At 56.2% G+C, this 12,907-nt stretch overlaps 1 protein-coding gene across 1 annotated transcript in view; it reads left to right on the top strand.

The window, feature by feature from the left end:
* The window catches only part of GPR107 (G protein-coupled receptor 107), a 52,294-nt gene extending 43,661 nt beyond the window's left edge, over positions 1-8,633 (top strand). Inside the window, exons 15-18 of the mRNA XM_008152520.3 lie at positions 866-915; positions 2,118-2,201; positions 2,898-3,019; positions 8,279-8,633. Coding sequence (XP_008150742.1) covers positions 866-915; positions 2,118-2,201; positions 2,898-3,019; positions 8,279-8,375 — 353 coding nt within the window. The 3' untranslated portion in view covers positions 8,376-8,633. The remainder of the gene's footprint in view (positions 1-865; positions 916-2,117; positions 2,202-2,897; positions 3,020-8,278) is intronic.
* The last annotated feature ends 4,274 nt before the right edge of the window (positions 8,634-12,907 follow it).

A 12,907-nucleotide genomic window follows, 5' to 3' on the forward strand; every position in this document is an offset into this window, starting at 1 on the left:
ACTGGTCGCTGATAATCACCTTGAAGATTATTTTGGATTCAGGGAATTTCTTTTGGAAGCCTAAGCTTGATTGTCACCCACTAATCATGAGGCCGAGGGGGGGAGGAAGAGGAAATTCAAACCTCCACTATCCACAGGCCCATTCTTAATGGAACCAGTAATTGAATGCTATTAAGCAAAATTAATTTGCCTCTTGTAGGAAGGTTTATGATGAATGAAAGGATTGCTCGTTGGGGCGGGAGCCAGGCTACCCTCTGTGTCATCAATATTTCATGGCCATAGGCAGTGGCAGGAAGTTAGCTATCCTGGCCGCCTGACCTTGAGCATCATGAAGATAGGACACAGCCAGGGAGGTTGTATTTAAAGGGCTTGTTACAAGGCACTTACTGGAAATTTAAGTGAAATTTAAATTTGCAAGATGCACTCCTGTTAATTGAATTTACACCCTGACCTAGTGGGAGGCTCCCCCAGATTGCTCAGGGACCCCGCTGAGACTGGTCCTAGTGGGGGAGCTCTGTGAGCCACATTGGCAGAGCGGAAATGTTTAATGATTTGTAGTGACTGCTGTTTCTGTGGGTCAGTGTACTCCTGGCATAGCCGGGGTGAAGCTGCTGAATCCGGGACTGGGGGAATGTGCGGGTTTGCCCGTGCACTGGAGCTGCACCCGCCTGCTGTCCCCGCAGTCCCTGACTCCTAGTGACTGGGGGAGAGCCGGCCCAGCGGATGCATTTCCAGAAACGGATGTGCCCCGGGCATTGCTCCTGTGTTAGACTCGGCCCCTCGACTGAGAGGGTGTTGAGTGCCACGCGCACCCTCCAAATGAGAAAGGTTAACGAGCCTCTGTTTTGTTCTTTCTTCTCCCTAGCTGCTATTAACTTAGCAAAGCTGAAGCTTTTCAGACATTATTACGTCTTGGTGAGTAAAATACCCTAAATCTGTACACAGTGAGTGGAGCAAATGGGCTCCCACAGGGGGTGGGTGCATGAGGTGGGTGCTGCCTGGGGTGATGGCTTCACTCCACCAACCAGGTTGTGTCCTTGGATATGGGAATTACGTGTCTGCTTGCTCTTTTTCAAGTTTAGTTTTAAATTTGGCTTTACATACCCAGGAAAGCAATCCCTGCTTGATGCGTTTACAGTGCAGGATTATAGAGACAGCGCTGCCCTCTCTGACCCCAAGCCGCCTCCTCCCCTCGGTGATCACTGTTGGCAGCTGAGTGCCTATTTCTCTAGGTCAGTGGTCGGCAAACTGCGACTCGCGAGTTTGACTAAAGAGTTTGCCGACCACTGGGATAGGGGCTTAATCACAAGGAACAACAACAGCCTGTAATTATTGGAATCGAGAGTCTAGGTCAGTGGTGGGCAAACTCATTAGTCAACAGAGCGGCAAACCACAGCTTGTGGCTCGCGAGCCGCAGTTTGCCGACCACTGCCTAGGTTCTCTCCTAGGATTAGATGCTCCTTTGATGGGACTCTTTTTATTCATTTACAAAAATGGGGTGACACCTAAACATAGAACTGAGATCAACATGAAGGGCTCAGACAAGCATTAGCACCAAAGGCGAGCCTTACTCTAAATCATTAGAAACAGAATTTCTTGGAATGTTTAAGGTATGGGTCTTCTGGAGTTTGCTTCCTGACTCCTAACAGGAAGTTTCTGAGTCGTCTTCCCTGTGGACGTGTTTTTCCTGGTCCCAGCGACCAGCCACACTCGAGTGGCCCGCAGGTCGCACTCTCAGCAGCCCCTCGCTTGCTAGAGGACTGAGTATTGTTGGCACTTGTGCTGTGTGCACCTCGGACGTCCCGGCATCTGCTGCAGAGACTGCAAGTCAGCACCTCCTGTGGCTTTGTTTTGCTGTTGCTACTGGAAAACGCCTCCAACCTGGGAGGGAAAATACCACCCCCGGGGTCTTGACATCAGCAGCCAGACAAATGCTCGTCCTCCCGTGGATGTGTGGCTGTTCCCCGGACTGTGGTCACCCAGAGAGCAACAAGCGCTGCAGTGTGACCAGCAGAGCCATTCTGTGTCTGTTTGTAGTTAATTGGAAAGCAAATTGTCGGAAGAAAGTGGTGCCGAGTTTCTGTGTTGATGTTGTTGTTTCTTTCCTCTTCCTCTAGATCGTATGTTACATATACTTCACCAGGATCATTGCATTTTTCCTCAAATTTGCTGTTCCGTTCCAGTGGAAGTGGCTCTATCAGGTATGCTGGTCCCGGAGACAGCCTGAGGCTGCAACCTAAAGTCACGGTTTACCTGGCAGTGCCCAGTGAGACCTCGTTCTCTTCTGGGCTGCAATTCCGGCTCCTATCCAGGAGAACTGCTGGATTGCAGAAGTCTGGAGGTCGTTGCATTATTGATGTTAGCGTTCAATGTGAAGAGTCTTTAAAGAGAAAAGCCTCAGACAGAGAGAGTAAGGTTTACTCTGTAATTAAAGCCCAGATGAGATGGGTCTCCATCAGTTACAGGACTTAGAGTGGCTTAGGATGCAGACCTTCCTTCTCCTTTGCCCATTGTTATAATTTCAATAGTGAAGTATCTTTGCAGTGACTAGAACTGGCTTAACACTAGGGCAGGCCATCGAATGGTCTGGAAGACTGTTCTCTTAAGTACTCTTGATGCGTTAGGCACTGTAGGAAGTGGGGGTATATAATGACCCTTAAAGCAGTGGACATTCCAGGTAAAGCTAGGCGTCTTAGGTGTCATCTCTGGGCAGAATGCCTGGCTGAGGCCTCGGCACAGCTGGGAGGAAAGTGCTCCCTGGCAGCCAGCTCGGCGTTTGAGGAGTGGCCATGGAGTGGCAGGTTGCCGGGCGGGGTGGGGGTCAGCTTGTTTAGTTCCACTGCTTTCCGAAAAACAGTGGCGCTCATCCCTTTGTTTGGGGTGTTTTCAATTTGCAGCTCATGGACGAAATGGCCACTCTGGTGTTCTTTGTTCTCACCGGGTACAAGTTCCGCCCCGCTTCAGATAACCCCTACCTGCAGCTTTCTCAGGAAGACGATGACCTGGAAATGGAATCTGTGTAAGAATCTCCCTCCTCCCCTCCCTTGCCCCGTGGCCTGACCGAGCAGCAGGGTGTGAACTGGAGCAGCGGCCGCACATGTGGTTGCTCCCGAGGTGGGCCCTCTATTTTTAGCAGAAGGAAATGGACACTGCGCTCGGTAACTGGGTGGCACGAACTTGGGGACATGCTGGGCCTGTTCCAAACTGCTGAGGCCGGACAAGCCCGCTTCCTGCTGGGCCCCTGCCATTGGGAGCCTGTGCCTGAAAATGCGATCGCCCGGACCTCAGTCTGCTAGTGAAGGTCAGGCGTCCTTTCCCTGCAGGTAGCCGGTGGCTCTTGCAGCAGCACCGCGTCTGACCTAGGTCTGCGGTAACCGGGCTTCTGAGCCTCAGGGGGAGTGCCTCCAGGTGCTGTTTCTGGGAAAGGCGGTCAGTGAAGAGCGATTAAGAATATTTTGCTGTGAACTGGGATGGGCCAGGCCGCTTGTGTTTGCGGATTGGCCTGAGGGTGAGTTTCCGGTGCACTGCCTCCAGCCAGGATGGCCTTTGATTTTTCCCAGTTCAAAGGCTCAGCCTTGGCCCGCGGGGCTCTGCTGGGCTGCCAGGCAGGTGACAGCCTGGTGCAGCTCCCGGTGCGCAGCTCCACTGTGAGAACAAGAGCAAAGGCAGATCCTACTGTTGGCTGCAAGCAGCCCCTCCCTGTGCAGAGGTAGCTGGCGGGGGGAGGCAGGAGAAGCAGCACGTGTGCCTCTTCTGGAAGTTGCAGGTCTGAGCCAGTGACTGGCTGGAGAGGCACAAGTGAGAGCCAGTCTGGTGAGCAGCAGCAGGAAGCACCCTGAGACCTGGGGGTTGGTCCGTCCCTGCTGGGGACCCTGGCTTGTTCCTGGGGTGGGCAGCTAGGAGCCGAATGGCTGGCTCCTGACCTCTTCCGCTTGACTGGGCTGTGGTCCGAAATGGCTGGACCAGTTGGTGTTCTGGCCAGCCATGTAGATTTCCTGTCCCCACCTCCCATGCGCCAGCCGCTAGTCTGGAAGTGGGGGTGCGTCAGGAAGGTACGTCTCCTGGCAAAATTCTGTTTTGGTTCTGGTTTCTCACTGACAGTATTTGGTGACGGTAATCATTTTAGCAAGAGGCTCTGCGGTGCGGTCAGGAGGAAAGGAGAGGGCGTGGGCAGATAGACCGCTGTCTATGGGGGCTAGAGAGCCTGTTCTATATTCTGGCAAGACTTGGGAAGGCTGGGATGTCCTCGGGCTGCCTCAGTTTACACCCGTCACAGGGCAGCAGTACTCTGGTCACACTGTTCCAGGGCCTTAGTGGAGCCGTCCTGTGTCAGTGAATGGGTTCTCCCTGTGCAGCGGCCGGAGAGGGGGCGGACCCAGCCAAGGGTTTGTTTAGAGCGCGAGCCCAGTTTAGCCAGAAAAGAAGTTTAGGAGCGGATTGAGGTCAAGTACCTTTAAATCCGCAAGGAAATTGTTCTGGGCTTCCTCTTGGCTAAGTACTCTGCTGCTGAGAGCGCTCTAGGAATTATAAGCTGTGACAGCACAACAGGCTGGGCAGGCGCTCTGGCGCCGCTGCCCGTTCCCCTGCCGGTGCGCAAAGGCTAATTGCAGCCGCTCAGGGCAGCCGCCGGGCTGTCGTCTCCCTCCGCCACTTGGAGCGGGGGTGCTCGCACCCTGAAGTCCTCCACCGACAACCAGCCAGAGGCAGCGGCGCCCTTGCCTGGTTGCCCAGCAGGCCGGGAGCTCTCTGCCATCGCACTGGAGGGGTTTACCAAAGGGAGCTGGTCTGACCCTTGTCCCAGATCAGCACCTCTGGGAAGTCGTATTCCTCAAGCGCCCGCCCAACCGATCCCCCTCTTCCCGGTGGGTCTGACCACTGCGCACGTGAGTGGCCACCGGGAGGTGGGGGAGTTTCTCCCGCCCCTGCCCTCACCTCCTTCATCTGAGGCCCGGCTGAGGGGCGTAGTGCACCTGGGGAGTGAGTCTCTCCCAGGGGTAGGGGCTGGGAGCTTTCACCCTTTTTCCTCCCTCCGAGCCTGCAAGGTGGCGCACTCAGAGGTAACACTGACTTTGTCTTTTTCTCTTTCTTTCAACATCTCTCTTTGGACCAATTTTGGTAACAAAATTTATTATAAAAAATTCAACATGTTAAATACTGGCTGCGATTTCGGCACTTAGCAGCTGCCCATGTGCTGTGCGTATCCTGGGTGCTCAGGGTTTTCATTCCACAGTGCCGACCCCAAGGTTGTGGCCACTCGGACTGCTTCCTGTGAGCACCCGCGTGGGCGGCACCTACAGTGGGCACAGGGCCTGTAGATGGGAGACTGCGGGGTTGTCTCTGAGCCGGGCCTCTCCACCTTCCAGTCCAGAAAGCAGTTTCTAGTTTGGTTATAGTTTCTGGTTTAGTTTGGTTAAAGAAAGAGTTGTGTCTTACTCACACCACATGTGACTGACCTGGGTGGCCACGGGATCAGTGGCTGTCTAAAGCAGCGGTCTCACCTTGCCTGTGTGCATTAGGCCCTCCCTGTGGGGTGCAAGCACAGGCCTCAGGCCTCTGTCCCCATGGGATGTGGGAGGCAGCCCCGGATCCATGTGCCCTCGCCATCTCTGTCGGAGCTGCCTGCTCCTTGTCTCGGGCATCTCTGCCACTCCCCCACCCGTCCTCCAGACTCCTGTACTGATCCCACAGGGGGCGCATCAGCCTTAGCCCTGGCCCCCTGACCTCAGCCCAGCTCCCCAGCTGCTGGCCACCCCGCCTCAGAGAGGCGCTTCCCTGAGCAGGCACTGGAAGCGGGACAGCTCCTGCTGGAATGGGCACTGGGCGGGGCAGCCAGAGAGGCCAGCCTGGCCGTGTGCCCTACGGGCAGCTGTGGAGCGCCAGCCGGAGCAGAAGCCCGGCCTTCCGGGAGCCCAGTCTGCTGCGGGACAGTGGGACGGGGTGCAGACAGTCCTGAGGTCCGGGCGTGCACTGGAGCCACGGAAGGGCACGTCACCAGCCAGGACACGAAGGAGCTAGACGGGCAGAGGAGGCGTGGGCAGAGGCAAGAGGAGCAGGCCTCGCCTCTGGAGACCTCGCTGTCTCATCTGTGAAGTGAGTGTGGTGACTGCGACCTGGGCCGCTCCAGGAGGCTGTGCCTGTCCCCGGAGTGGGGGTTTAGGCTGAAAATCCCGCTGCCCATTGCTCCCCACGCTTGTAGAGACCTTTCAGTGCTGGGCCGACGGGGGCTCTGCAGCTGTTGTCCCCTCTTCAGTGTTGGCACCAACACGAGGCCGTGCTGCAGGTGCCTGCGAAGCTGCAAAGCCCCAGCCTGGGAGGCCGCAGGGTGTCGGTCTGACCTTGCCCCGTTCTCACTGCCGCAGCGGCTGAGCTGCCCAGGGACGCCCCGCACTCTGCAGCAGCAGCGGCCAGCCTTCCTTCCCAGAGGCCTGCTGCGCCCGCCGGCATCGCTGCCATCGGCCGTGATCTGCTTCAGGTCACTTGAGCAGCTCCCACGGGCTCCAGGTCACACCACCAACCCCACATCCCTTGCCCTGCCTGTGACTCCTCATGTGCTGGCGCCCTGCCCTGGACAAACTCTGGGGGTGCCACATGGGGGAGTTGGGCAGGGTCCTTGGAGAGTCTGTTGAGTTGACTGATTGCACTTAAATTATTGATCAGGAGGTTCCTATGGGTCCGTGATGGGGACGTAGGATACTTAGGAGATGCTGGGCCAGGCTTTTTTCTTTTTTTTAAAAAATATATTTTATTGGTTTTTTACAGAAAGGAAGGGAGAGAGAGAGAGAGTTAGAAACATCAATGAGAGAGAAACATCGATCAGATGCCTCCTACACACCCCCTACTGGGGATGTGCCTGCAATCAAGGTACATGCTCTTAACTGAAATCAAACCCGGGACCCTTCAGTCCACAGGCCGACACTATCCACTGAGTCAGACCGGTCAGGGCCAGCATGTTTGTTTTAACAGGCTATTTTTTAGAGCAGTTTTAGGTTCACAGCAACATTGAGCAGAAGATACAGCCATTTGCCATCAGCGTTCTGGCCTCACATATGCACAGCCTCCTCATTAGCAACATCCCCTCCAGAACGGCGCATTTGTTACATGAACCTGATTGACAGTCATTGTCACCCAGAGTCCATAGTTTACCTTAGGGACCGCGCTTGGTGGTGTGCATTCTGTGGATTTGCACAAATGTGTGATGACGTGTGTCTACCCTAATAGTGTCATACAGAGTGTCGCTGCCCTGAAGTCAGTCCTGCCAGGAGGAGCTCCGTGTGTTTGCTCGATGCCTCCTGCTGGGGACCACCGTGTCCTTCGCAGATACACATCCTTAGAACCTGCCCGCTCACATCGCGTCTTCCCTTGGACCCCCCCACGCCAGAGGCTGTGCTCCACTCAGGGAGAAGGCTAGCGTGCTTCCATTTCTTCTTCTTGTTAATCCTCACCAAGGACATTTTTTCCTTGATTTTTAGAGAGTGGAAGAGAGAGGGAAAGACAGAAATATCGATGTGAGAGAGAGACATCAATTGGTTGCCTCCTGCATGAGCCTCAACCAGGGCCCGGGCAGGGGAGGAGCCTGCAACTAAGGTACATGCCCTTGACCAGAATCGAACCCGGGACCCTTTGGTCCGCAGGCCGACGCTCTATCCACTGACCCAAACCTGCTAGGGCTGTGCTTCCATTTTTGATCCCCGGATTCAGTGAAGGGCTCCCCAGCCCCTCCTGAGTGTCAGGGACCAACAGAGAAGAGGCCCTGCCCTGGGAGGCCTGGGGAGGCGCGGCCTGCAGGGACCGGGGCCTGGTCTGCGGAAAGCAGCCCGTTCTCCAGCTCTGCCGGGGGCTGGGCCCAGCGGGTCCGCCGCACCTGTGCTTCTGCCCGTCACTCAGAAACGCTCCCGTGTGCAGGTTACGGTGACTGTCTGCCTTGGCAGGCTTTCTTTCCAGGTGTCACCTGTAACGGAGCAGTCTCACGCTGTAACAGGAGGACGTGCACGCAGCGTGAGCACCCGTGGAGGCCGTGACAGGCTGGCGATTGTAGCAATAAGAGGCACCATGCATTGATTGGGCGCTTTGGAGACTCATTTCCCCTCACGGTAGCTCTGGGAAGCGGGCATTGCTTACTGTACTGGCGCACGGAGAATTCAAGTGACTTGGCCAAGGTTACATAGCGGCCGGGAGCCGGTCCGAGTTCAGGCCCAGCTCTGACTCGCCCTCCGGGAGGCGCTGTGACGAAGGCGGCCTTGCTTCCCACTGACGCGCTCCCTGTGTTTTCCCCGCGCAGCGTGACGACGTCAGGGGTGATGGAGAACATGAAGAAAGTCAAGAAGGTGACCAACGGCTCGGTGGAGCCCCAGGGCGACTGGGAATGCACCGCGTGAGGGAGCACGCTCGAGGCTGGCCCCGCGAAGAAGACACTTAATTTATTCACAGTCCTCCTGGTGAGCGAGAGCGGCGGCACCTCCCGACAGAGACACCACAGAGCGCATGCTGGGAGCAGAGTGCCGCAAGCCCGTTTTTACTCTTCTGGAAACTCATCTGTGGCTGGTCGTAGGCAGCTGGATTTCTCCTTCAGGTGGGCACGCTGCAGAGGGAGTGTAGCGAGGAGGAGAATAAAAGGAAGGCTTTGTTTTGATTTATATACATATATTTTTAATTGGGAGCGCTTAGGGTACATGCAGTGTGACCCCCAGAGTGTAGCACATCAGAATGGACGGTGGGTGAGGAGGAAGTCGGCCCCTGTGTGGTCACAGCACGGGCTTACGGGGGATGGAGAGGGCCGCTGCAGCTTTTGGGGACCAAAACCGAATGGAATGAGGTGGTTTTAGAAAGCAGAGTCAAACCTGATTTGTATGCCGAGCCCGCCCCAGATCCCGTCCCCAAATGCGGCCTCAGGCCTTTCTCCCGGGTCCTGGGTGTCTTCCCCAGGGGCTCTGCTCAGCTGGGTTGTCACCGTGGGCCCAGCCCTGGGACACAGCCCGGGGGAGAGGGGTGTTCCTGATGGAAGGGTGTTCTGTGTTGCCTAAAGGATGGACAGAAATATATTTTTAGCTCAAAAGCATTCTGTAGGGTTTTCTTGACCATCCAGAGCAGCACATCTCGGTTCCCTCTCTTCTCGTGGTTCCTATCTACTTGGTGTGATGGGAACCTGGGGGGAGGGGAAGGAACTTTCCTTCAGGAGCAGCTGGGGCAGGAAAGGAGGTGCTGAAGCAAACACGTAAGTCCAAGCGGGCCATCATCCTCAAGCTTTCCCCGTAACCAGAGCGTTCAGGACAGAGGAGGTGGGCGGCTGCCCCGGCGGTATCTGGAGTGTGAGGAGGTGTGACTGGCCGGCTTAGGCTCGGGCAGGGAGGCGTCTCACAGGAACTCAGGTTCCCTTGTGGCCTCTCCGAGCGTGGGGACCAACAGGGGCGCTGCCCACAGTGAACAGCTTCGCACCTAAGCCATTGGAAGCCGGGGCCGCTCCGAAGGCCGTTGTGACTGAGGGCTTCGCGATCATTCCCACAATGAGCACGGCCACACAGGCAGGCTTCTCCTGCTCGGGTGCCCAGGTGTGCCGGGCCTCCTGGCAGGTGGACGGGACAGTCTGGTGTGGTTTGCTTATCTCCGGCTTGGCGGGTCGTCAGAAACCACAAGATTTAGGGGTGGCTCAATATCCCAGGTTTGGGAACCTGAAGTCTTTCCTCAGAAACAGTCGTTTCCCTCTGCTGTGCCATTTCCACTCCCCAGCTGGCCCGAGAGGAAGAAGCGTCCTCCTTATGCACTTTCAGTGGCCTCTGTGCTGGGTCCGGCCTCGGGCGGGGCCACGCGTCTTCCCGTCCCCAGGACAGGGAAGTACGGCCTAAGTATTCCTCTAAGGGTCCGTTTCTCTTTCTCTTTTTTAACTTGGAGCTATGTGACAGCGCCGGAAGTTGTAGAGGAGATGGGAGTATCTTTAAAGCTTTATTTTCCTGTCCAATCCCAACGCTGCAGAAATGTGTCTCAACCCACGCTTAGGGTGCTTCCCTTGGGGGGGACCCATTTGCTGTTTGTCCTGCAAGCAGATGTTCTTGACTCAGTCATAGATTTCTTGGCAAGAACCAAAGTGAGATGAGAACTCCCTCCTCAAAGGGGCTCCACGCAGGAAGCGAGTGCGTGCGGAGCAGGGGAGGACGAGGACGTGTGTGCGGCCACCCCGCACTGCTCCTGCCTCCCGCCCCCTCCGGCAGCTCCCACCTCAGCAGCCACATTAGGGCCGAGCCAGAGGGCTGGCTTCTCTGGGACGGGGCGTCCTTCAAAGCCTGTGCCTACCTCCAGGAGCCTCTGGCTCTCCCAGCACCTGCGGGGCTGCCTGACCCCCCCACCCCCCATGCTGGCCCTCAGGGCGGGAGCACAGGGAGGGGGCAGTGGCTGCCACGGCCTTCCCACCACACAGCACATCTGCCCGCGTCCTGCATGTAACGGCCAGGGCTACAGTCAGGCCGATGATGAGGGTAAACCGGGAAGGCAGGTGGTCGTTCAAGTTTTTCAGAATTACTTACGCCGTCCGAGCTGTTCTGTGAGCATTGCTTCCCTTTCTCTGTCACTTCATAGTGGGGACCAGCATGCACTTGAGTCAAGGTGACTGGCCGGGGCCCAAAGCACAGTGGTTCTCCAGCCACAGCCTTCCTGCTCCGTGGCTCCGGGAGCTGCGGAGCTCGAACGGTTAAGCCTCCGAGTCTCGGCTGGGCAGGCAGGATGGGTGCACATCACAGAGCCCTCGGTATTTATAGCTTCATCTGCTCCCTGCTGCTCTGCCCACACGAATATCCAGGCTTCCTCTGAGAACCCTGCCGGGGACTGGGAACCTGCTGCTCTGAAGTTTCAGGAAGTGAAGGCTCTGTTTGCCTGTAATGAGGTCTGTGTCTTTTGTAGAAAATTACTTCTTGGACCACAACAAAGGTCATTGGTCTCTCAATCCTGGCTCTTACCAGGGCCAGAGACGCCGTCAGCCTAGTTCCCGGCCCCTCAGGACTTTAAAGTTTTAGTGGCGATGCAGTGGCGCTGGGCGCGGCCGCCGTTCTGCCGGGGAAGCTGCTAGTGCGGGAGGTGCTTTCCCAGCTCAGCCCGAGCCCGGCCGGTTTTCTCTCCAGAAACCACTCCAGAGTGAACTCGCAGGGCGCTTTCTCTCCTGACTGTCCAGCCAGCCAGGCAGCTCTTGGTCTCTTAAGTCCACTTCACGTGACTGTCGTGGCAGGATTTCCACCTCGAGTACCGTCTCATCAGGATCTCTGCTCTCCTCCCACAGCCTGCCCCCCTCCCCCTCCTCTCCTCCTCCACCCCACCCCCGCCCACATCTATTGATTCCGTGGCGGCTCGGGCCTGGGAACACAGGCCACAGGCTTTGGTGCATTGCAGCGTTTTCTCCCCGAAGCTCTGGAGGGTGCGTTTTCTAAGCTGAGGAGGCTTAACCAGGAGGGCTGCTAACGCGCACGTTATTGCTTTGGGCCGGATATGGGCTTCTCCCTGCATGCCAACGTATGTCTTAGCACGGAGCCGGCCCTTACCGCCCTTACCGAAGAGGGAAAAGATGCCCATTTTTATTACCAGCTGCATCTGGCCACTTCCCCATCCTGAAGCTTTCTCTCCCAGGGAGGCCGGGGCCCATCAGACAGTCCGGTGAGGTTGTTGGCCCTGCTCCATACCCTGTGGGACAGCAGAGCCCTCCATGCTGCCCGCTGCCAACTCCACCCCTCCCATGCCACGCTCCCTGTTGGCTGGCCTCGGAGCCAGTTCAGAATGTGCAGGGTCCAGGCTGCCTGGGACCCGCTGCTTCCCCCCTCAGGAGTCACTGAATGAATGGCTTCCCCACTAAAGAAGTTAGGTACCTCGTGGTACATCACAAAGGCGTGCGTGGAACACACCAGCGGCTCTCACAGATCTGCTCTGTGCTCCTGTTGATCTAGGGTGTCGGCAGGAAGTCTTTTAAAAGGATCCACCTGTGCCGGCCGGTGTGGTTCAGTGGTTGAGCATCGACCTATGAACCAGGAGGTCGCAGTTCAATTCTCGGTCAGGGCATACGTCCCGGTTGCAGGCTTGATCCACAGTGTGGGGCGTGCAGGAGGCAGCCGGTCAATGATTCTCTCTCATTGATGTTTCTCTATCCCTCTCCCTTCCTGTCTGAAATCAATAAGAATGTATTTTCAAAAAAAGGGATCCACCTTCATTGTCACACCTGGAATGTAGTGGCTGATCAGAGAGCTGAACACTCCAGACTCCCCAGGCCTTTGGGAAGGGGGAGTTCTGGACAAAGTCAGTCAATGTCCAAGCAAAATAGGAAAACGAACCCACTCCCCCGACGGTAAGCTGCTCTGAGGCAAGGTGTGAGGTTTTGTGGTGCGCAGCCTCAGAGGGGCCCGAGAGCCAGCCTCCTCGCGTTTAAGGTACTTACTAGCCAAAGGGGCCACGGGCCCTGTGCAGACAAGGGGCTTTCTGAACGCCTCGGGGCGTTTGTAGATCACAAATTGGATTTCCTCGTCATCGACCACAAAGGAAGTCAGACCCATGGAATCCAGGATCAAGTGACATTTGGGGGGAGACAATGCCTGTACATATCATTTGCTTTCCGGGTTAGATTGGGGTGCAGAAGGCACTTTCAGTATTTTTTTAACAATGATCATTGAAGAGCATTTATGTAAACAGGATGGGTGGGGCTTCCGATCAGGGTGCTGTTGGGGATGGCTTCTCGCTGTGATGCAAACATGTAAAATAAAGACTCTATGACGGAATGTATGTTTGTGTTCAGGGAGTCACTGACTCCAGCTGCTGGCTCTCCACCTCCCTCTCGTAATTTTCTTCTTTGTAATTTTTGCTCATTAAATTAGTTAACTGCCTCCCACCCGCTCCCACTGACAATAGTGACACCTACTAGCGAAGTTCCGTGGATCTGAGGTGT

This window comes from Eptesicus fuscus, chromosome 15, assembly GCF_027574615.1.
Source record: "Eptesicus fuscus isolate TK198812 chromosome 15, DD_ASM_mEF_20220401, whole genome shotgun sequence".
Taxonomy (NCBI): Eukaryota; Metazoa; Chordata; class Mammalia; order Chiroptera; family Vespertilionidae; genus Eptesicus; species Eptesicus fuscus.